Below are 23,715 nucleotides of genomic sequence, written 5' to 3' on the forward strand. Positions count from 1 at the left end.
CTCCAGACCTATGCTGAACTCCTGGAACGCACGTACAAGTATATTCACATGGGCAAAGGTGCTTCTGACAGATGCAAGACAGAAGAAAAAGATCAGAAAAAGAAGCAGAAGAAAAGTGAAGCCCCGATCGAATTAAGTCGGTCAATTACTAATAAACGAGCTTCACCTCGATGACAGAGTCTAAGCCCGAACAATTATGATAGGTATGACTCCTATACTCCTCTTTCTGTTCTCCATGAGCAAATCTTAATGGAGATCAAAGGAGAAGAGTACCTACGACATCCCCCGTCGATGAAAGCACCATCGAGGAGTCGTGACAGGAAGAAGTACTATCGATTTCATCATGATCACGTTTACAATATCGAACAGTGCATTCAACTCAGGAATGAAATAGAGACCCTGAATCGATGTGGCTACCTCAAAAAATTTTGACGAGATCATCCGACTCAACCTTCCACTGACCAACAGTCTCACCACAGACTGAGGAGACGATCAATAATCGACCAATAGTGGAAGTAATCAATATGATCTCTGGGTGATCGAAGGACTCAGAGGTAACTTTCGAAGAAGAGTCGGCGAAGAAACGACAACTGGACAATATAATCTCTTTTTCGAAAGATGATGTTAGGAGAATACAAACTCTCCATGATGATGCTGTTGTCGTTTCAACGACGATAGCAAATTATGATGTAAAAAAAAAATTTAGTTGATAATAAAAGTTCAACTGATCTTCTCTTTTACTTGATTTTCTTCTGAATGCGACTACCGACTAACCGATTCAGAAGAGTCTCGACGCCATTAGTCAATTTTACTGGAGATGCAATTATCGTGGAAGAAAAAATTACTCTTTCTTTAACCACGGAAATAGATCTACAATAAAGTACTATTCTCCTAATATTCACAGTCATCCGAGTTCCATCAGCTTACAATGCCATACTTGGATGATCTGGACTTAATGTCTTGAGAGCAGTAGTTTCAATATACCATCTATTGATCCAATTTTCAATAAAAAATGAAGTCAGAGAAATACGTGGAGATCAATAATTTGCTCGACGTTGCTTCCTAATCTCTATAAAGAATAATCAATCTGAAGACTCTTTATCTGTTGATAAATTGGACCAAAGAGAAAATGAAGAAAGGGGTGAACTGATCGAGCAACTGATTTCTATCCCATTGAAAAGGAAGATCCTGAGAAGACAGTCCAAATTGGATCACAATTGGTTAATTTGGAGTGGCAACAACTGATGAATTTACTAAGAACAAACACCGACATTTTTGTCTGGTCGGCAACCAACATGCCAGAAATTTTTTCGAAAGTAATAACCCACCAGCTGAATATTGATCCTAAAATTAGGTCGATGAGATAAAAGAAAATATATTTTGCTCCTGAAAAATAGAAGGTCATCGACGAAGAGGTCGACAAGCTTTTCACGGCTGGCTTCATCAGAAAAGCAAATTATCTCGATTGGCTCGCCAATATAGTGATGGTGAGAAAAACCAATGAAAAATAGAGAATCTGCATCAACTATACAAATCTAAATGAAGCTTGTTCGAAGAACAGTTTTTCTTTACCAAAGATCGACCAACTAGTTGATGCGACTTCGAAACACTGACTCTTCAGCTTCATGGACACCTTTGTGGGCTACAATCAAATTTGGATGACACCCGAAGATGAAAAGTACACTACCTTCATAATAGAAAAGATATCTACTATTATAAAGTAATGTCATTCGATTTAAAAAATGTCAGAGCTATTTATCAACGGCTAATCAATAAATTGTTTAAGGCACAAATCGAGCGAAATATTGAAGTCTACATTGATAATATGCTGGTGAAAAGCTCTCAAATTTCTAATCCTATTCGAGATTTGGAAGAAACCTTCAACACACTTCGACGATATCAGATGAAATTAAATCCGACTAAGTATATATTCGGAGTAACTTTTGAATTTTTTTTTGAATTTCTTGTGTTACAACAAAAAATTGAAGTCAATTCTGAGAAAATAAAGGCTTTCATTAATATGAAGCATCCAAGCTCCAAGAAAGAGATACAACAACTTAATGGAAGGATCACCGCACTCAGCCGATTCATCTCAAGGTCGGCAGAAAGATGTTTATCCTTCTTCAAGACCTTGAGACAAGCCAAAGATTTTTCATGTTCAGATGAGTACCGACAATCCTTCGAAGATTTAAAAAGATATCTGACATCTCCACCATTGCTTATAAAATCAAAGGTCAAAGAAACTTTGTATCTTTATTTGGCAATTTCGACAGAAATAGTTAGTTTGGTACTCATCCAGGAGGATGAAAATTGAATTCAATGGTCAATTTACTACACCAGCAAGGTGCTTCATAATACTGAAATAAGATATTCAAGAGCAGAGAAGGTGATCTACGCTTTAATCATATCATCATAGCGACTTCATCCGTACTTTCAAGCATATTCTATAGTTGTCTTAACAGATCAGTCGTTAAAAATAATTTTATACTGACTTGATACTTCAGGTCGAATGACAAAGTGGGCAACAAAACTCAGTGAGTTTGGTATTCAATATCGTCTGCGACCGTCGATGAAGGTATAAATTTTGATCGATTTCATCATCGAGTATACTATATCTGACAATAACTCTGAGGATGAACCCAACGACAAATTAAAGCAAGTTAAAACTCTTGAGATCGAATTAACATTGATGTGGATGCTACATATTGATGGAGTATCCAATGCACAAGGCAGTGGAGCCGATCTCATCCTCATCAATTTCGAAAGGATTGTAACCGAATATATCCTTTGGTTTAATTTCAAAGCTTCAAATAATCAAACTGAGTATGAAGCTCTCCTAGCCGGCTTGAAGATTGTCAAAGAGCTTGACATTGATAACCTGAAGGTCTTCACCGACTCACAGTTGATTATCGGACAAGTTAAGGATGAGTTTGAAATCCGAGACTCCATTATGATGGAGTATCTTCAAAAAGTGAAAGATCTTACATCAATTCTAAAATATTTTAAGATCTCTCACGTTTCAAGAATGGAGAATGCTCGAGCTGATATACTTTTTCAACTTGCAACCACTTCAACTCACTGGATTGGATATTCATCGAATGTCTCGAGCAACTGAGCATTGATAGTGTCGAAGAAGTGCTACAAATTAATGACGGGCCATGCTGGATGGATCCGATCATCCAATACTTAACTGATAGAATTCTACCTGCAGATCCTTCAGAAGCCAATCGATTAAGATGGATGGCCTCACAATATATCTTGATGAATGAACAACTTTATAAAAGATCATTCTCTCTTCCCTTATTAAAGTATTTGAGATCAGTGGATGTCGATTATGCACTCTGAGAAATTTATGAAGGAATTTGTAGAAATCACTTAAGGAGTAAATCTTTGACTTATAAAGTCTTACGATAAGGATATTATTGACCCACTATGAAGAAAGATGCAGCTGAACTTATTCGAAGATGTGAATCATGTCAGAAGTATGCTAACATACAATATCAACCGATTAGCCAGCTGACGTCAATCGTTGTATCATGGCTCTTCGCATAATGGAGAATCGACATACTTGATCTTTTCTTTTTAGCATCCGATCAGAGAAAATTCATTGTAGTTACCATTGATTACTTCACCAAATAGATAGAAACTGAACTTTTGGCACAGATCACTGAAAGTAAGATGAAAAACTTCATTTAGAAGTCGATCATATGTAGATTCAATCTACCACATGTCATCATCACCGATAATGGTCGATAATTCGACAATCAAAATTTTAAAGAGTTCTGTGCAAAATTTTATATTACGCATAAACTCACATCAGTCAACCATCCACAATCCTACGGTGAAGTGAAGGTAACAAATCGAACAATCCTACATGGTCTCAAGACCAGACTAAATAAAGCTAAAGACCTCTGGGTGAAAGAATTATATCTAGTTTTATGGACATATCGGACAACTCCTCACATATCGATGGGTGAATCGCCATTCAACCTAGTCTATAGGATAGAGACGATGATTCCACTTGAGATCGGATTACTATCAGCAAGAGTAGAACAGTATAATGAGTCGAGCAATTCTGAATATTGGAGAGCCGATCTAGACTTACTTTCGAAAGTCTGACAGTAAACTCAAGTTCGGATGGTGGCATATCGACAAAGAATAATCCAATATTACAATACAAAAGTCAAGTCAAAGGTCTTTTGTCCAGGAGATCTAGTTCTAAGAAAAATAGAAATTTTAAAGCCTCTGAATAAGAGAAAATTATCTCCAAACTGAGAAAGATCCTACAGAATAATCGAGACACTTCGATCAGGTACATATCAGCTAGAAACTCTTGATGGAATAACTATTTCTCAGACTTGAAATACTGATAACTTGAAGATGTACTATCAATAAAATTGTTCACATATACAATGTTTGGAATGAAATATTGAAATTTAGAATTGTGAAAGCTTCAATCAACTACATCTATAAAATGATATTAGATCGATAAATAATTGATCAAATTTTACCGACTACATCTCGATTTTCACTATAAAAATTGATTTAAGTCGAACAACGATATCAAGTTAATATATAATTGTCAACTTATACGGATTATATCTCAATTTTTTACTATAAAAATTAATTTAAGTCAAATGACTACTCATATTGACTTAGCTTTAGCTAAGCGGAATATTACGCTGACTCGACCCCGATCGAGTAGAAAATACACCGACTTGACTACGGTCAGTCGAAGGATATTCGGCTTACCACCGTCTATCAAATATTTAAAAAATATATATACTAAGTCGATTGACACCCGACTAGCAGACAAACTCTGCTATGACTAATGGTCGACATTCAGTTCACTGATGGATGATTGAAAATCTAACTATTAATCAACGATATTAAAAGTATAAATGTAAAAAAGGATTCAGTATTTAAATTTTTTTTTTCATTCATTGAAGAAAAGATTATAAAAATTGGATCAAAAGTTCGATTACAAAATCTTATTATAAAAAAAAGAAGTGTTATCTGATCACCAGTCGGCTTCCTCATCGCCTTGCTCCGATACGACTTCGGTGGTTGGAACTACTTCGGTGGTTGGAGTAGGTTCTGGTGTAGCCGGTGCATCTTCTTCAGTCGACGCAGCAGTCTCCTCAGTAACCTCTTCTCCTGAACAAGAGGGGATGATGCTACTCAGGTCCAAGTCCGGATACAACCTCTCGACTGCATCTCTACTGTCCTCGAATCCGATGCAGTAGGAGGCGAATCCACCCTTGAGAATTTCATCCTTAAATTCTTGTGAATCCTTGAAATTCTTGATAACCAGACTCAGAGCGCCTCTCACCAACTCAGGTTTTGCCTTCGTGGAGGTCGACTCTATATCGGCCAATGCCAGCCTCTCCATGGTGGCACAATGCCTTCCGTGCTCTGCTTTCAGCTCCTTGATGCATTCGTCTCTCTCTTCGGAGTTGACTGATGGAATGCTTCTTGCTCTTGATTTAGGATTCGAGAGATGCGATGCTCTGATGAGCTGACTCAAGTTTGACCCTGGAGCACTGTAGGTCGGTCGTCATACAAGAGATCTCTTCTTGGAGCATCTTCTCTCATTCAGTTGCTGCCTGAAGCTGTTTAATGGTAGCAGTCTTTTTGATGTTGGTGGCCGCCACTTTGTCTATCCACGCCTGATGAAGCTCGATGATCTTCTGATATCCACTCTCTATAGCGTACATATCGTGCGCCCACTGAAAGAAAAAGACAAGTCAGATCAAAAGAAAAAAAAAAGAGAGGAAAGAAATGTCAGAAACTTACCCCAAGCATCGTTGGGTAAAATGAAGAAAATATTTCGGACACTGTCCGACTTCTCCTGTTCTCTTTATCGTCAGGAGAAGTGCAGCTTCGATGAGCTGTCTGACCAATGACGGATTGGCCAAGGCTGATTCACTAGTAGGGATACGAATGTCGAAGAGGGTGGGGAGGTTCATAGATGACCCATCATCGACAGAAGTAGCCAGTGCCTTTCCCCGATCTCCAATTGGCAGTTATGTCTTGAGACCACCATGAAATCAGTCCTTGACTGCGCCTGAGATCGCTCTCCTGGAGGAACAACTGGCACGACAGCAGATTATTCGGGTTCGATCGTGACTCCTGATTCGGTCCGAACCCCTATTGTTGGAGCTGCTGATGGTTCTGCCGCGGCATCTTCATCTCTCACCGTCCTGACTCCAGCTGATGGTACTTCAGTCAGAGAAAGCATTGTCGGAGCCGACAATACTATAACTAACTCAGAAACTATTACCGATGGAACATCGGATTTCCTTGCCGGTACTGACTGGGAATTAACCCGACTTTTTCTCGATGGTCAGGAGGATCCAGCATTGATCACTGCCCTCTTCTTGACAGCATGCAAGCAAATGTCGGCAGTTGAAACATGTGCCCTCATTCGCATAGCTACAATCAAAAGACAAAATTTAGTGCAAAATTCAAAAATAAATAAAGAGAAAAGTGATGTGATCGATTATGCTATTCCTAAAGAAGTTATCGAACTAAATCCGGCATCATAGAAAGCTTGCTCAGTCATTAGCTCTCGTTGAGGTGGAATTTTCATATCTTTTAGTCGGAGAAAATCTTTCCAATCGATGGCATCAATCCGACTATGCTCGTTGGAGCTAGTTCTCAGATCACCCCATCGTGAAGGAAAGTCCCAAGGAGATGAAGAAGAAATGAAGAAAAATTAGTTTTTCCATCTATGAATGGACGATGGAAGATCGGAGATGAAAGAAAGATCCTTCTTCGGGTTAAAAAACCATCAATCTTTGGTCTTGGGATGGGGACGAAGAACAAAGAAAATCCAAAAAAGAGAAGGATGAGGATTGGTCGGGATAAGACGATACAATAAAGCGAAGCTGATAATCAGTCGGATAGAGTTCGGAGCCAGCTGAGCAGGACAAAGTTGATAATAATCAAGAAGATTTTGGACAAACTTCGAAATCAAAAATTAAAGATCGGTCCGAAGGTTCTCAACATAGAATGCAATCTGGTTCGGAGGAGGAGAGTTCATCCGATCGTTCGGATCGGGAGCAAAAAATTGATATTATTCTGGGATACAATACTGTTCCCGGAGCCATTTGACATTGGGCTCGAACAAGGAAGAGATTTTTATCTCCATATCCGAAGGAGAATCGTCGATCGGATTCTCCGACCGACTATCCCGAGAAGATGAAGCTTTCATTTTTCTACTTGTCATTAAAAATAAAAAAGAACAAAAACTTAAAGAGGAGTGAAAACTCAACCTGAAACTATGGATGACATGAAGAATAAAGAAATTTGGAAAGCTCCTAATACTGAAAAGCTCTTAACATTGGGGCAGAACCTTTTGCTGCAAAAGAGAATGACGAATGCAAAAGCAGAAAATCCAAATGAAAGCGACTTCATATATATAGGACTCCATAACGGTCCGAATGAAATCATTCAAATTAAGATTTCCTCAGATGTCGACATGTGACTACATCAAAACCGACCATTGATCGGATGGTTCCATGCACCAACTCCCAGATCACACCACCTCATCATTATCCATGTGAACAGCACAGAGCCAATGACACTGGACACGTGGCCAAAATCTACTAGTTAGAATCAAATCGTCCGGATTCTCCAAACGTCAAATTATCTTTCCGAAATGACATCCCAATGATGATCTCACAAATATCGAAACAACAAAATGGCTGGAGACTTCGTATTTCGAAAAATCATTAATGCCTGCAGTCGAATCAGAGCTCGAGACAACATGTGACAACTCTCTTCGTCCAACGTGACAGACCACGTGATAACACACATGTCAGACTACTTTAGACTTGGGAGTGGGGGGCAACTGTTGAGGCGATTTAGTCGACTCTCCGATTTTGACCCTCGATCGGCCTGATAAGCTCAACCTACCGACATCAATCAGTCGGCTAACCTTAGCCATCGACAAACTTAGCTATAACAACTCATCTAATCTCAAATTGATGACCATCGGTATATCAGACTTATCGATCGATGCTCATTCGGACTTCCATGACTACCGATATACGATCGACATACTTTGTTCACCGACATATAGTTGGTTTATCAGAAATCGTCAGCACAAAAAGCGCATAATGGCTAGAACATGATCAGTGACGGGTGTAACCACCCATCCCATAATCACATAATGCCGGAGCATGCGGGACCCACATATCTAACTGTTACAAATGGTTACCAACTACTCGTCTATAAAAGGAAGTAATGAATAGCATTTGGTAAGGTCTCTTGAGGGCTGAAACTTTGTCTCTTTGAATTTTTATCTGCTGTTCACCACTCTCCACTGACTTATACATCGAAGGATCTCCGCCGAATACAATTCCGATCAGTATGGATTTTGTTTTGCAGGTACTCTTCACCGGCAATAAGTGCAACAGAAGATGGACCACAACAACTAGATACATGTGATGCACTATAATCTTCTTTAAAAGCTTCATAAAAATAATATATAAGAGTCCAATATCTTTTGTGGCATGGCTCAGGTCCATTGAGCAATAGAAAATTTTGCTTAGGCTCCAGGCTAGCTAATCTTTTATGGTTATATTTGGAATTCACAAAAAAAAAATATATTATGATAATTTTATTAATCCCAAAGTTCTACAGGAGTCTCAAGATTTGTCATAAATTGAACCCTGTCTCGTTGATGTAGTTCATGCGCACACTCCATACAAGATGATGGCAAGACTTATTAGATAGACAAAATAGAAACACAAATATTTTAATATTTATATTTGACCCATGGTCACTTTTTTATATGTTGCTGCCAATCTCCGATGAGATGGTCGGCGATGAGCCGAGTTATTGTGTCTGAATGATGGATGGCAGAAAATCTATAAAACAAATTCTTTTGGCGGAAGTTATCCGGCGGAAGATCTTTCGATATTTAAGTCAGCTGGAGAAAGAAAACAGTAGCAAGCCAAAAAGTGAGAGCTCAAAAACTTATATTTAGTCTAACTTATCTGGTTTCCTATAACTTACCACTTTATATATAGCAAGAAAAGCTGTTATTGCGTATCTTTCGTCCTGAATATTTAAGACATGGGAGTTATGGAGTTTACTGGGCAGTTACCTCACGAACTACTATTAAGATCAAATAATGGATTGCTCGTGGGCGACTATTGTACTCTACGTTCATAAGTAGTTAATATTCATGCCGAATAACCGTCATCTGATCTCCAGATGTGTGGGATTTAGATAGTCGATATGGCATCGAGAATATCGTCGGTCAGATGCCGACTATATGTCGAATGTTGCCAGTCAGATGTTGATCACATGTTGAACTAAGTCGGTCAAATACCAACTTGATCGATCCCGTCGATCTAAATCAACTCGATCCGTAACATAGTATATTTAATCGGTGCGGAGATGAGGAAGAGAAATAGTCATCATGCACTTAGCCGGTAGGGAGGCGAAGAGGGATAGTCGGTTAAACGATGAAGATCTACCCCAATACTATATATTAAACAATAAACAATATTACTATTTTATTATGGTTGATTGATGCACCCATCTTTTTTTGATAGGAATTGATGCACCCATCTTCGCAAATAAAAAAAAAAAAAAATCTATTCCACCTCTCTCCCCCTCCAGAGTAAACCAAGAAATACATGAATATGTGAAACTCTGGTCATCTTATATGTGATCAGCTACTGGCAAACCTTATTACCACCAACTCTTGCATTCCAAATACAACAATGGATATTGGTCGTTGTACTCAATTTTGCGGGAATCCAACCCAACCCACCATTGCACAGGATAGCATATGCAAAACTTGGATGTGGTCCGATGCTTACCGAAGTGCTCGGCTGGGTTATCAACTCTGAAAACTAGAGAATGGGCCTGACCCAGTCACCAGATCAGAATTTGGCGGGAACATACGGGATACCATGGGTAGGCAGAGGCCATCAATAATTTGATTCTGGTACACGAAAAAATAAAAATCACTGCTACAGCTGTGAAAAATGCATTAGATTGCCCATCACTGCATTCTTGACAACGAAAGAATTAAGCATGTCTGCAGATTTGAAGATGAGAGCTGTGATCCCAACAATTAATGAATGTTAGTTTAAAAAAAAAAAGAAACTTGAAGAATGGTGACACTATCAAACAGTAAATGAATAGGGTTCCCATAATTCAATATTCATTTATCAGCAAAATTTTTTGTGCACCGCACGCGGTGCAGAAAATCGCATACTGCACATGGTGATTGGATCATGTGCGGAGCCCGGCCCCTTTTTTTTTCGTTTCCCGCCGTCTCCCCAGCCCAACACATGATCCAATCACCGTGCATGATTTTCTGCACCACGCGTGGTGCACAAAGAATTGCTCTCATTTATCATACAGCTGCATGCTGAACCAGTAAAAACATGGTAGGCCACATCCAAAGAATTTATATAAAGCTTCCTAAAGCTTTCCATATACAAATGATACATCATTTGAGTTTCACTCATGAAGATATAATACAACACCAGTTACAGAAATTCAAAAGTTCATCTGAACTATTTACAGCCCTCACAGATAATCTGAACAAATTATGCATAGTTCCACTGTTCCAGTTTCATTCTTGAAGGCTTAATACAACACTAATTACAGAGATTGAAGAGTTGGTCCAAGCTATTTACAGCACCTAGAGATGATCTGAAATTAAACATAAGAGGGCATGGTTAATTTAGAGCACAAGATTTGATTTCCTAATACAAACATCCAGTAGCATTATCCCAGAGGAATAAAAAAGGTCATGGGGAACCAAAAGAAAAGCCTTGGTAGGATAAACCCCCTTCCATTCTTTAATATTTGTTGTGGAAGCCTTCAACCTGACAGAACTTTCCTTACCACTTGCTGTAAGTTTATAAGAGAAATTGAACTCCGGAGTGTCTGGTCGGATACAGGCAACTGAAAGGGCATAACCCACGGCCACATCCCTATTGTTAAGGAGGAGGAAGAGATGACCATCTTCGCCCTGGAGGACAAAAAATGGCTCCATTGGCTTCAAGTTAACTTTAAAGGGCTGACCATAGCAGAATCTCTTAGAAGACTTGCTATGTTTGCTACTAAAATGTGCTGATAGCATCACTGTAGACCCGCTGTATGTGCAATCAGAAACAGGGCAGTGGCATGGTGCATAAATACATGTTTCTTCATGATGATCTCTCTGCGTGTAGTTGATAGTTCTCCTGCAACCATATTTGGCATGACGGCAAGAAATTTTAATAGACTCGACAATCTTCTCAAGTGCTAGATTGCGGCTGAAGCTGATTTCATGGGAGCAGAGGTAGCACTTATGATCAAGCTTGGACCAGCAAGAACAGCATGCAACATGCCCATTTGAACACTGAAGAGTAAAAACATCAGTTGGGACATCCAACACGTTCAGAAGAAACCATACATAAGAATTATATCATAAATAAATACTGGCATCAGAAATGGTTTTCTTTCCCCGAAAGAGAAGCCTGCAATGGTCAAGTGGCTTGCGTGATGGGAGAGACAAAGTAGACAGGATAAGTTATGAAGAAAGAAGCGATCATTGAAATATGTGGTTGCCACAAAAACCGAATTTTGAAATGCTTCTTTCTTTTTTCGGTCTGCAATTCTTTTTGGTTGAGCAAGGTGAATGTTTTTGGGGGTTTGGGGAGTTAAAACAAATCTTAGATGTTGAATACAGAAAGCCCCTGGTCTATGCTAAGCGCTAGGCTTTACAATCTCTTTCAGCCAATTTAAGTATCTTCATGGTCCACAATCTTCAAACCCATGATCATCTCCATACATGACTTCTTTTAAGCAGAGGAGAGGCATAACTTCTTGGTATAAACCCAATGTCGAAGTACAATTGCTGCTCTCAATGGTTGAGCTTATTGTGATAAATAGATACAGAATAAATACTTGTATGGTTAAAGGAAAATCAGTCACGAAGTGTACATCAAAGAGAGAAAAGGCATGGGGATTTTGGATTCGAGTTTTAACTTTTAATGAAGAGTCATATCATCACCAAGATAACTCTTCATGGTCTGTGTCAACCATGATGGTAACTGACACCCCATAGAGAATTACCAACATCATCCCTAAGAAATACAGTGGAATCTGTTAATTTGTTAACAAAAGCCAACCAATGCTTCCTCAACCACTCAATCCCCAAAAATATTTAAGTTTTGATTTGAGGGCCTCTAGGCTGTTTAACCATCTATAGGCCTATAGGCCAAACAAGACAAGACTGGTGAACATCATCAATCACACAAATGTTCATGACTCCACTTTAATCCACATTTCTTCATTTGTTATTCTTGATCATTCAGAGTCAGCTCAGCAAACCTCCTTCTGGTACCAGGCTTGTTGGTTTGATGAGTCTTACTCTTCTCTGTGAGTCACCACATTGTTATTATCTTTTATGTTACCCAGACCTTCCAATTTAGACTGGGGTTACCTGCACTTGATACCTAAACACATATTGGTAGGACACTTGGACATGTCTTTATAGGAAGAAACTCTTAGATATTAAAAGGTCTGATGCTTAGACACACAGTTGCTTCAGTTGCTTCTGACATGCAAATGCCAGTCCATATAATATAGGCTATCTTCAGTTACTTGTCACAAACTATGCAGATTCAATACCCATCCACATGTTTGAGATCCTTGGAAGTCAAAACCCCCTCCCAGAATTCCTTAGAGACTCCTTTACCATCACACGATCACCCCTTTTCTACCCAATATCCAACAATTGAAAAAAAAGACTTCTACAATCTCAAAAAGAACAAAAGTATCTCACATGATGATAGGTACACAGACAGGGTTACACTACAGGCCTGAACTGTTCGTAAGAAATGACAAAATGACAGTAAACGAATACAAGACTATTTTTGGTCATTTTAGTAGTGCAGCATGTTATCATCACTACATTTGCTCAAAACTTGTGTTACGTTATGCACCTTTCAGATTACCAAGTGACTTTTCCTTTGAGTGCATGGATAGAGAGAAGAAATACTTCAACAATTCCTCTAATAACTGCATTAGTAGATGTTCCAGCCTTAATTCTATCTATCAAAATTGTACTTCAGTCAATCTAGACTAAGAAATCATCCTATTACTCATGATCTACAATGTTGATTTGTCTAAAAATTAAAAAAATATTTTCACAAGTTTTAATCTGCATCTACTGGAGCAAAACATAAACTGGTAGAGATAAGATGCCAAAATTCAAGGTGGGCCATGTAAATTGATAATTCACAACCTCCATTGTTGATAAAAGAAACACATAAAAAGTAGAAGTTAGGAGGACGGATACATATAAATCATATACAAAATCAAATCATTATATCTTTCCCATTAAAACTATTTATTATGTAATTGCACAATGTATAAGATATGAAAAAAGACGCTGATTCAATGACTAAAAGGACAACTATGCAAAATAAATGTCCATGTAATCCATACAAGCTTGACCATGAAATTGAGAATTATCTGAAGGTGGACGTGCAAGTGGTATGCCCATTATAGCTCTTCAATCTTGGGTGATAGATGAGGCTCTATTATCATACTCCTCTTTATACCAAGGCAGTCCAGAGCGACCTTATTTTCATCCAACTTCCTCACAAATCACCATAAAATTTCACCTATTCAAAATTAAACTCTACCAGTGACCTTTAAAAGCCATTCTTTTAATCCGTCATCTTGTTCATGCAATAGACCTATAGATCCAACAATATCCTTTACCCTCTGATGTCCCAACATCCTTAGATGTTGAAACCATCTTCAACTAGATTTGACCATAAAATGCCCCTCATGATTTATACTCTCCACCATTTTTTTTTCTTCAAAACAAACATTCTCCCGAGTAAATTGCTATAAAAATTTTCTGGGCCTATCTTTTAAAAGTCAGCACCCCTTAGTTCTATGACAATCCACATTTTTTGTGCACTCAATTCACCATTCCTATAATTATTTTCTTCAATGAATTTTAATGACTTCAGGTTCTAGTCACGAGTTTTACCCATGTTTTTCCTTCTATTCCAAAACCAAAACCAAGACCGAATAATCATTCGACACATGCTCTCAACATTTTCCACCTCATTAAGGACTCCAGAAATACAACCAGTCCAAGATTCTCAAATCATCCTAATTTGACCTAAACATAAATTTACTTTTATCTATTGTCCACAATCGTTTGTTGCTAAGATATTTCTACATCAGTTAGTCTTTGTTCATACACGCAATAGTCCCACAAATGGCTATAGTTGATGATGAAGACTGACAAGTATAATTGATGGAATGTTAAAGAAAACTGTTAATTCACAGCACTAAGGCCCCTAGGCGTCACTAATGCACCGTCATAACTATAAAGACCTGGATTGAATAAGCTAAATAATAATTTTTCGAATATCATTAGATCAAGTCAACCGGAAATTCGCACACAGCACATCACTTTCATTTCAAACTTAGAACCCTAAAAATCCACTCAGAGTTGAAACTACAGATGGAATATATTTAGAAGAATCCAAACAAGAGAATTGTTGAGAACTCCTGAATCTAACTCTTGGATGTAGCATTAACCAACTACATTTTGCTCCTGCTCACATGTCCAAACGATGACGGGCACAAAGTAGCCAGTTTACCAAAAGAGGAAGTCAAGCCGCTAAAATGCTGCGAATTAGAACAAAAAATCCCAAAATCCTCGGTTTCCAAACAATAAATCTATTTTCCCCAAGCAAAAACTCGTTAGTCTCAAATTTATCAAATTTATCTTAGAATTGATGATTTGATCAATTTCCATTTTGGGATTACGGAAAGGGGACAGGGGTCATCTAACCTGGAATAGAGGCGGGCGCAGGGGCTCATAGCAGATGGAGCAATCAAGAACATCAGGATCTATCCTGACGCTAACTCCATCGCCGTTCTCCTTCCCAAAAGACATACCCCCATCTCCTTGCTCCGCCTCCTTCTCCTCCTCCTCCTCCTCTTCTTCCACATCTCCCCCTTCTCCTCCTTCCTCCTCCACGGCCGCCACCTCCGCCTCCTCCTCCCCTTCTACCTCGTTTCCCATCTCCTTCTTTCCTTTCGTCTTTAATTTCTTGCCCCTTTTGGGACTTCTTCGATCGATCTCCTCCGCTCCTCCACTCCTCTTCTTCCTCCTCCTGCCGTCAGCCATCTCCTCCTCCTCGTCTTCCAACGAGAACCTCGCCATGACCTCAGCCCGTTCGATCGCAATCCTTAATGAAATAAAATGGAGGCTTGAAGGACTCGCCTTCTTCTTCGTTCTCCGTTGGTAATTTCAAGCGCTTCGAGCCTTTCACCGGCGAAGAGGAGGGCATCACCGCCTCAGCGTCCCAGCGGTTAATCGTTACACGTAGGCCATTGAATTAATCGCGGCCGTCCGCCTTAAATTATTTTGTTAATTGTTGTATCATATATTATCTAAATCTTATCTTCTTAGGGAAGACTTGGATGCCCTTTTTTTTTTTTTTTTTTTTTTTTTCGTTTTGGTGAGGAAGACCGGATGCAGTTTTAGCACGGCAAATTTCTCCATTGTACTAGTTAGTTAGAAGATTAAAATAAGTAGAATGGAAAAGTAGGCAAACAAGGCCACGGCAAGTCTCTTATAACGATTTTCATGATACAGTAAAAAATCTCGAACAATAAATACATAGGTAAAAATTTAAATTTGTAAATTTTGTGCCAATGATAACAAAAATTATACATGCTTTAATAAATATTGATAATTAGATGTCATCGTCAAGGATGTAGGTTAGATTTTATGAGTAAAAAAAATTACCTTTTATAGTCATCAATAGTTATAAATTGTATGGAGCTGCTGATAAAATAAATATATTTCAGAAAGTTGGAAAGAGCAAGGAGTAGCTAAAGAATGATCATGGAGTTGGATGAAACAAATGAAATGGACCTGCACTTGTTTCGATGATCATAATCTGTTGCTTAGCAATCAGAGCTTTAGAATTTGAATTTCTGATAGTATAAAGTGTTGGAATTTGACGATTATAATATGAGCAGATCTCTCTCAAAGAATGAACCAACTAATGGAAGGATATAACATTCAGATTCTAAGTGGCCTCTATGTAATTTGTGATTATACACCATAAAATTCGTCTAAAAAATTTATGATCATACACCATCAAGTTCTTCAAATGAGTTTACTCTAATAATTGATACATTTTTTTTCAACCCTTCATGCATTTATGATAGGTGGTCTAAATCTAGCACCAGGGGGTCCAATTATATCTAATTTTTTATAAATTTTTAAGATAAATAATAAAATTATTGGTGCCGACATTAATAAAATTATTTTCATATAAATTACTAAGCATGTATCTTTCTTGTGAAGATGGATACTTTTATTTCGATACAAGTTTCATCAAAAAATTGAGGAAATCTTTTGCTCAGCTATACGGACCCAACCATAAAAGATCAGTCGCTGATTGGTTTATCTTTTTAAAATCTTTATTTGAACAAAAGGGACCAAAAGAGGATGGAAAAGGCTTCGACCAGAAGAAGAGAAAGGTGGGTTGGTTTGACAATTTTCACAGCCTGCAGTCAATCCTGTAGATTTTTTTTTCCGAGAGTCATGGGTAGGTAACACAAGGTACGGATTGTATCTTTTGTGTGAAAAGTTTATTGTTCTTCTTTCACAATATTATCCACTAGATTGCACCTCATACAGATTTTAAAACACTTCAAATTTTTTTTAATCTGATTGCACAGACTGCAAAATTACTATTATATGATCTAATAGTTGACACCACAAAATAAGTAAATCATTCTTTCACACAAATGATATGGTCAGAACCGGTAACACAAAGAAAGAGGCTGCTTTCTTCCCAATATCTTCACGTTCCCTCCCATTGCCTTTTTAGATTTCTAGTCATTCCGGTCTTGCATTGGTCTAATTATATCTCTCATGGTCAATTTGGGAACTCCAACGTGCTAAGTAGCCCAGCTAGCTGGAACGTTTACCGAACGGTGAATTGGATCAACCATCTTACAGGGCATGTCGCCAATAAATATGATCACCATAGTTTCATTGAGCTGATAAAATGATTGCAAAGAATAGGAGGGAAAATATGTCAGGAAGAGACAATAGCAAGTCTAAAACAGCAGAAAACAATTGAAAATATAGGGAACAAAAGTAGCAAACGAAGGTGCAGAGGTGATAATAGCCCAAATATCCAGAAAGCCCATGTTGGCCCGTCCAAGAAGGCCCGACTAAGAATCCACAAAGTTGGCGAATTGTGACAATGAGAGGGACGGCACCGAGCTCTTCCAGGAATATTAGTCGGCAACCGGTAGGCCGTGTTGCGCGTAGATGATGCTCATCATATCAACGAAATCATAAATTTATAACAAGATTAAAAAGCTATGAAAGGCAATTTGCACGGGCAGATGATCTACCCCAGGGTTGTTGATCATCTTTTTTTTTTTTTTTTCCTTTCTTTCTTTCTAAAAAAGAAAGAAAGAAAGAAAAAGAAAGAAAAGAGGATTATCTAGTTCTCCATTGGTGTTCAACAAACAAATATCACACTGACTCAGACCAAAGACCAGCTCAACATACATGATTAATACACTTATGTGCATGGCTGCCATTTATTTTTCCTTCAAAAGGGAGGGATATGTTGCAATATTTTTCTGAGTGGGCATCTGGTGCAGTGTATGATACGATTGAAGCATAACATTTCTAGATTTTTATTTCCGATCGAACTCAACCAACAACATGCATTCAGTTCATTAATTATCAATTTCTGACATTAGTTATTGACCTTTCAGGCCATAGATGATTTTATGCTATTCCTTGCTGCAAAACCTCAAAAATTCAAGCTTTGTCCACGTTTCTTATAACCTGATCACACTCCCTCTGCTGGGGCCAACCAATGTCAGAAGACTGAAGACATCTTGTGCTGTCATGTTTCACCTTTTTATCATGTTCAGCCATTCCAATCTCTGTTAACGAATTGCCAAATCAGATTTGATCTTTCCCGTTTTTTGTCCTTTAAGCATCCCCATCGTTTAAAGAGTTATCATAGCAAAATTTGACTTGAAAAATGATATATGAACGGGAAAATCCACATCAAGGAAACTATCACGAGGTAGTCACCAAACAATAGCCAAGACTAAACCCATGTGGCTAAGGGAAATCACGCGAAAACAAGCCAATATCATTAAACTAAAACAGGTTGCGTTTAGCGTGAAAACTCTATTTACAGCCAACAAGTTTTATCAATGACAGAGAACCCACGGGTACAGCCAATCGAGAATTTTATCAATGCCGTCATGGAACCCATTAATGCACAACCGCGATCGAAGAGTGATGCACTCGCGATAGAGATACTGCTGGAAAGCTCAGGCGAAGATGAAGACGAACAGAAGACCTTTTCGTCCACCAGACGTCCCTCCTGTCGGCCATTCGGAGCACGCCAATATCCACCGGCTTCCTTACCCACCAACTCCAGGATTGATGGGCCCTTCCGTGAGAACGCCTGGTGATTGCGGAACCTCCCCAGTTGCATCCAGTTCTTGCAATCAGGCTTCGGCAAGTGCAGCTGGAGATTGATGGCAGTCGCAGGCTCGAACCCCCCTACGGCTCCATCAGTGGACCGCCATGCGGCGATGATAGAAAAGCCTGGGATGAGGTGGGGAGATCATCGCCACATCAACGCTAGTTCACTTTGTGGAGCGCTTCAAGGGAGTGCTGACGGTGGGGGTCGGTCGGTGCGGTCTCGCGGGAGTTTTTCTTTTGATCAAAATGGAGGAAACATTCCCCCGGATCTCTGAAGAAGTTCCGCGAGACTCGACGGTGAAGCCTGGTGCCGCTGTACTCGTGGACATTTCGAAGCCCGTGGTGCCTTCAATCGTCCAGAAGACAGGAGGCCCACCTTAAAGCATCACTCTCGACGCAAAACTATTTAGGTTTGGATGGTATGGGACAGGCTTTGAATGGGTCAAAGGAGATCTTTGATGACAACTGTAGAGTTTCATTGGAGGTGGGGCATCAGGGGGAAGGAAAGGTAGCAAATTTTCAATGGCAAGGTATATCGCGTGAAGCTGGCGCAGCAGTCCTCAAACTTCCAGCGAAACCATAAGAGGTTCCTCCTGATAAAATTCGCCATTCATGGAAGCAAGGCTTGGACCCCAGGGAAGAGAGAGAGAGAGAGGTTTCGTGATCTTCTATCTATTGGTGGAAGGATGGAAGATCGAACGGGGCAAGGAGAGGGATAGGCAAGCAAGGAATGGGTGATTGTGTGGGAGTAGCTCTTGGTCTTGGTATGGGACTTTGGGCACTGGATTGTTGGCCTTTTAAAGGTAATCTGTTCTTGTCGTCTTGCGAAGAACGCAGGCTTCATGTGTTCTCCTTACGAACGCAGATGGAGCGTGAACTTTAAAAAGAGTAACGCTCGAATTATGGCCGGTACAAAAAAATGATTACTGATATTAGTTATACACGACAAAAGTTTGTTGATTTCGGATAGAGTCGAACATGCATTGGCAAATGGTTGTCTAGAAGAGGCTACACCCATCCATTTTACCTCCTTCAGCTGCGAGGTTCATATAGCTGGGGCGAGAGAAATGTGATATTGGGCATATCCAAAGATCGAGCTTCCGTTTTTGCAGCGAATCGAAACAAAATCTGTTTATAAACGATCATGTTAATCCTTATGGAATTAATGTACGGTCATGTTAATCCATAGCCGTGCTATTATACAGGCCTCATCCGTTGCAGCGTGTAATCAATAATCACAATTTTTTTTTTTCCTTTGAAAAACGGTGGGAAGAAGCAAAGTCTAAGACTAGATAGACGAAGCAGATGGAAGGACGGTGAAGGATTATGATATATTTCATAAATTAATTATGGTCTCAAAAAAAATTTATTTTATATTATTTAAATTATTTAATTTTTGATCAGCCACTTGATGTGAAGACTAAAAATCTACAAATTTGATGATTTTTTTATTTAAATAATTTAGTAAATCATATCCAATGATTTAAATTATCGTTGTAAAATTTCCACCATTCTACTTAGCCTAGACTACTAGACTAGATTTGATTAGATACATTATAGGGAGGGAGATAGAGTTAGCTACACTCCAGTGGATCTCTACTTCGATTTAGTATTATTCATAAATATATAAATTTTATAATTTTTAATATTTATATAATTTTAAAGTAGTATATCACATCCAATAACTTGAATCATAAGTACAAAATTTTCATCATTCAGTTTAGACTAGATTGGATTTGAGGGGAGATCCATCTATCTAGGTGCAGCTAAGTCTACTGAAGAGAGAGACTTAGCTGCACTCAAGTTGATCTCCACTTAGATCTAATTAGATTTTATTTAGATGATGATAGTTTTACATTGATAATCCAAATTATTAGATATAATCTATTATCTTTAAATTATTTATAAATAAAAAATTATATGATTTAGAGACACTCGATCTATGTATCAAATAGTAAAAAAATCAGATAATTTAAATAACATTATATATATATATATATATGTTGGGTATAAAGTACCTCCGGTCGAAGTTTACAAAGGATTGATCCTTCGGGGGTCTTCCGGCTTCCGACCTTGTATGTGACGCCTCTCTGAACTCCCTCGATCGTCCGGACTTCTTCGACGATGGACTTCTGCGTTCACCCACTGGGCCGCCCCAAAGGCCCTCTGGGCCTCACTGTTAGCCGACCTTCTACAGCAATCGACTACCCCCGAACTTCTTCCGGACTTCATCAGCATCCGAGCTTCCCCGACAACGAGATTTTTACAGTGACCAGACTCCTTCCAAGTTTCTACGACGGTCGACCGCCTTCCGGATCCCGATCGAGCTCCTGCGGGAGTCGAACCTCTACTATGAACGGTCTACTCCGAACTCCTACAGCAGGCTGTCTATCCCAGACGTCGACTGTAAGCAAATTTCGACTCAAGCCTCTACTATAAACAAATTTCTTTCAAATTTCTACCACAGGTAGACTTCAACCGAGCTACCCCATAGCGGATAGATTCCGGATGAGCTTCTATGACGGACGAGCTCCAGCAACGGGGTCCCTGCGATAGTCGATCGCCTCCGATGTCTGCTGAGCTCCCCCAGCGCTATCCGAAGTCCATCGCCGGCCGACCTCCTACCATGCTCCCCATAAAATCGGACTTCTTCGACGGACGATCTTCAGATGAGCTTCCGCATCAGATAAATCCCAGACTGACTTCTCCGGACTTCGTCAACAAAGATCTTCGTCCGAGCTCCTACAGCAGATGACTCTCGTCTGAAACATCAGCATCCGTAGCGTCCGATAATGGTAGATTCGTCAGCGACCTTGGAACATCCGAGCCTCTCCTAGAACGATGATGTAAAGAGCCATTCTGCTCCATCAGGTATCCCAGTCGAGCTTCAGCCGATGGATCCAAACTCTCTGACACGTCACGATAAGAGCCGCCATCCTGCTCCACTCTCTGCAACAGATTCCATGCAGCTCCACCACTCTCTGACAAGTCACGACAAGAGCTGCCCTCCTGCCCCACTCTCTGCAATGGATTCCATGCAGCTCCACCACTCTCTGACAAGTCACGACAAGAGCCACCCTCCTGCCTCACTCTCTGCAACGGATTCCATGCAGCTCTACCACTCTCTGGCAAGTTTCGACAACGGACACCACTTCACTCTCCGCAACAAGCTCCACGTGGCCCTGAACGACTCCTGACGCCACTACTCTCCGTAACAAACTCCACGCGGCTCTGAGCGGTCTACTACCAGACGGATACAGACGTCGCTGTCGGTCAGTTACACCCTCCGTCTATAAATAAGGACCCCTAGATATGTTCTTCTCTAAGCTGATAACTCTATCTCGAAACTCTGCCAAAATTTTCGCTCGAGCACTCCATTTCTATTGAAGCAGAGTACTGACTTGAGCATCGGAGGGTCTTGCCGGAGTACCCCCAACTCCGATTTAGACTTTCTTTGCAGGTCCCGAAGGCGGCCACGGTCATCCCAGCTCCAGCTTCTCTGACTTCGACAGAATTCTGCATCAACAGAATTGGTGCTAGAGGAAGGGTCGCTGTCTTTGCAGTACCCTTGTTCCTAAAGGAGTGCTCAACGGGATTGATTCTGGTCATCTTCTCCGACATCCTCTTCTCCTTCTTCCACTAGATTTTCACCTGATGCCTCCCCGCAGAGCATCCACCAGGCGATCCACGGCCTCCGCGGTCAGATCTCAGGCTCCGGTCTCACCTCAGTTTCCCAGGCCCCTCCCCTCCTCCGACAACAGCGGTCGGCACGGAGCAATTCGACCTGCTGGTTCAGCAGGTCAGGGGCCTCACTGAAGCGGTGCAGGTCATGCAACAGCAGCAACAGCCACAGACGTCGGTGCGGCTGGAGAGAACATCGTCGAAATTTCAAAATCCGACGGTGGGGCGGGCCACTTGGGCCAGTCGCCCCGTCTTTCTCGGAAAGACAAATTCGAGGGTGGAGAGTCCTCAGTCCGATCATGATTCTACTCCTGGAGGATCTTTACCTCCATTCTGCCCGAAGACCCTCGAGATCCGTAGTCGAGAGGACTTCTTGGATCGAAGGCTCCAAGAGATGAACCGGTGGATTGAAGAACTCTGCCACGCTCCCCTTGCTTATGGTGAGGACATCTGTACTGACCCCCCTTTCTCTCAAATGATCATGCAGGAACCGATCCTGCCAAACTTCAAGCTCCCCCAATTCGAAAGCTATGACGGGACCTCGGACCCGGTCGACTACCTGAAAGCCTTCCGGACGATGATGCTGCTCCATGGCGCACCAGACGCCATTCTATGCCAAGCTTTTCCATCCACCCTGAAGGGAGCAGCAAGGAACTGGTACTTGGCGTTGAAGCCGGGTATCATCTTTTTTTTTATCAGATGAGCCACCAGTTCGCGACTCATTTTGTTAGCAACCGACGTCCCCGGAGAGGTTCAAAGTCCATCATCAACATCAAGCAAAGGGACGGGGAATCCATCCGGACTTACGTCAACCATTTCAACGTCGCTGCGTTGGAGGTCTGAAATTTGGACCAATCGATCGCGATGGCCGCTCTGAAAGGCGGCCTTCAGAAGAACGACCTTCTATTCTCCTTGGAAAAGAAGTACCCCAGGGATTTTACCAATTTGCTGGCTCGGACCGAAAGATATGCCCGAGCAGAGGAAGCCTTCAAGATGAAGGACGAGGAGACCGCGAGAGAGCGGCAGGTGGGAGACTCGAGCAAGCCCGCAGTTGAGAGAGGACCGGGTGAAGCTCGGCCACACTCTCGAACTCCTCCTGGGCACAGGCACGCCCGGACTCCTCCCCGAGCTCGTAAATAGAGAAGCCCAGACCGTCGAGTTTGGCGAGGCTCTCCTCCCGGAAGATTCCACAGCTACGCCCCTCTCAATGCATCGAAAACTCAAATGCTGAAGGAGGTTAGGGAGTAGCTCCCAAGGCCAGAGAGGATGCGCTCGCACCTCGAAAAGTGCAACCCAAACAAATTCTGCCTCTATCATCGTGACCATGGCCACGATACGGAGGAGTGTATTCAGCTCTGAGATGAGATCGAGGAGCTCATCAGACGGGGTCGGCTCGACAGATTCATTCGACGCCAACCTGAAGGAAGAGAAGATCGGCCTAGGGTCCTGCCGCAGCCGGAACCTCCAAAGAGGGAGGAGCAGCCAGAAGATCGACC

At 40.7% G+C, this 23,715-nt stretch overlaps 1 protein-coding gene across 1 annotated transcript; it reads right to left on the minus strand.

The window, feature by feature from the left end:
* Positions 1-10,434: 10,434 nt before the first annotated feature.
* On the minus strand, positions 10,435-15,376 carry LOC105041178 (putative E3 ubiquitin-protein ligase SINA-like 9). The gene is made up of 2 exons (XM_010918036.4): positions 14,843-15,376; positions 10,435-11,377 (listed from the first exon to the last, which is right to left on the minus strand). Exons 1-2 carry the CDS (start codon positions 15,215-15,217, stop codon positions 10,715-10,717), a joined length of 1,038 nt encoding a protein of 345 aa, XP_010916338.1. The 5' UTR covers positions 15,218-15,376; the 3' UTR covers positions 10,435-10,714.
* Between the last annotated feature and the right edge of the window lie 8,339 nt (positions 15,377-23,715).

This window comes from Elaeis guineensis, chromosome 3 (assembly GCF_000442705.2).
Source record: "Elaeis guineensis isolate ETL-2024a chromosome 3, EG11, whole genome shotgun sequence".
NCBI lineage: Eukaryota > Viridiplantae > Streptophyta > Magnoliopsida > Arecales > Arecaceae > Elaeis > Elaeis guineensis.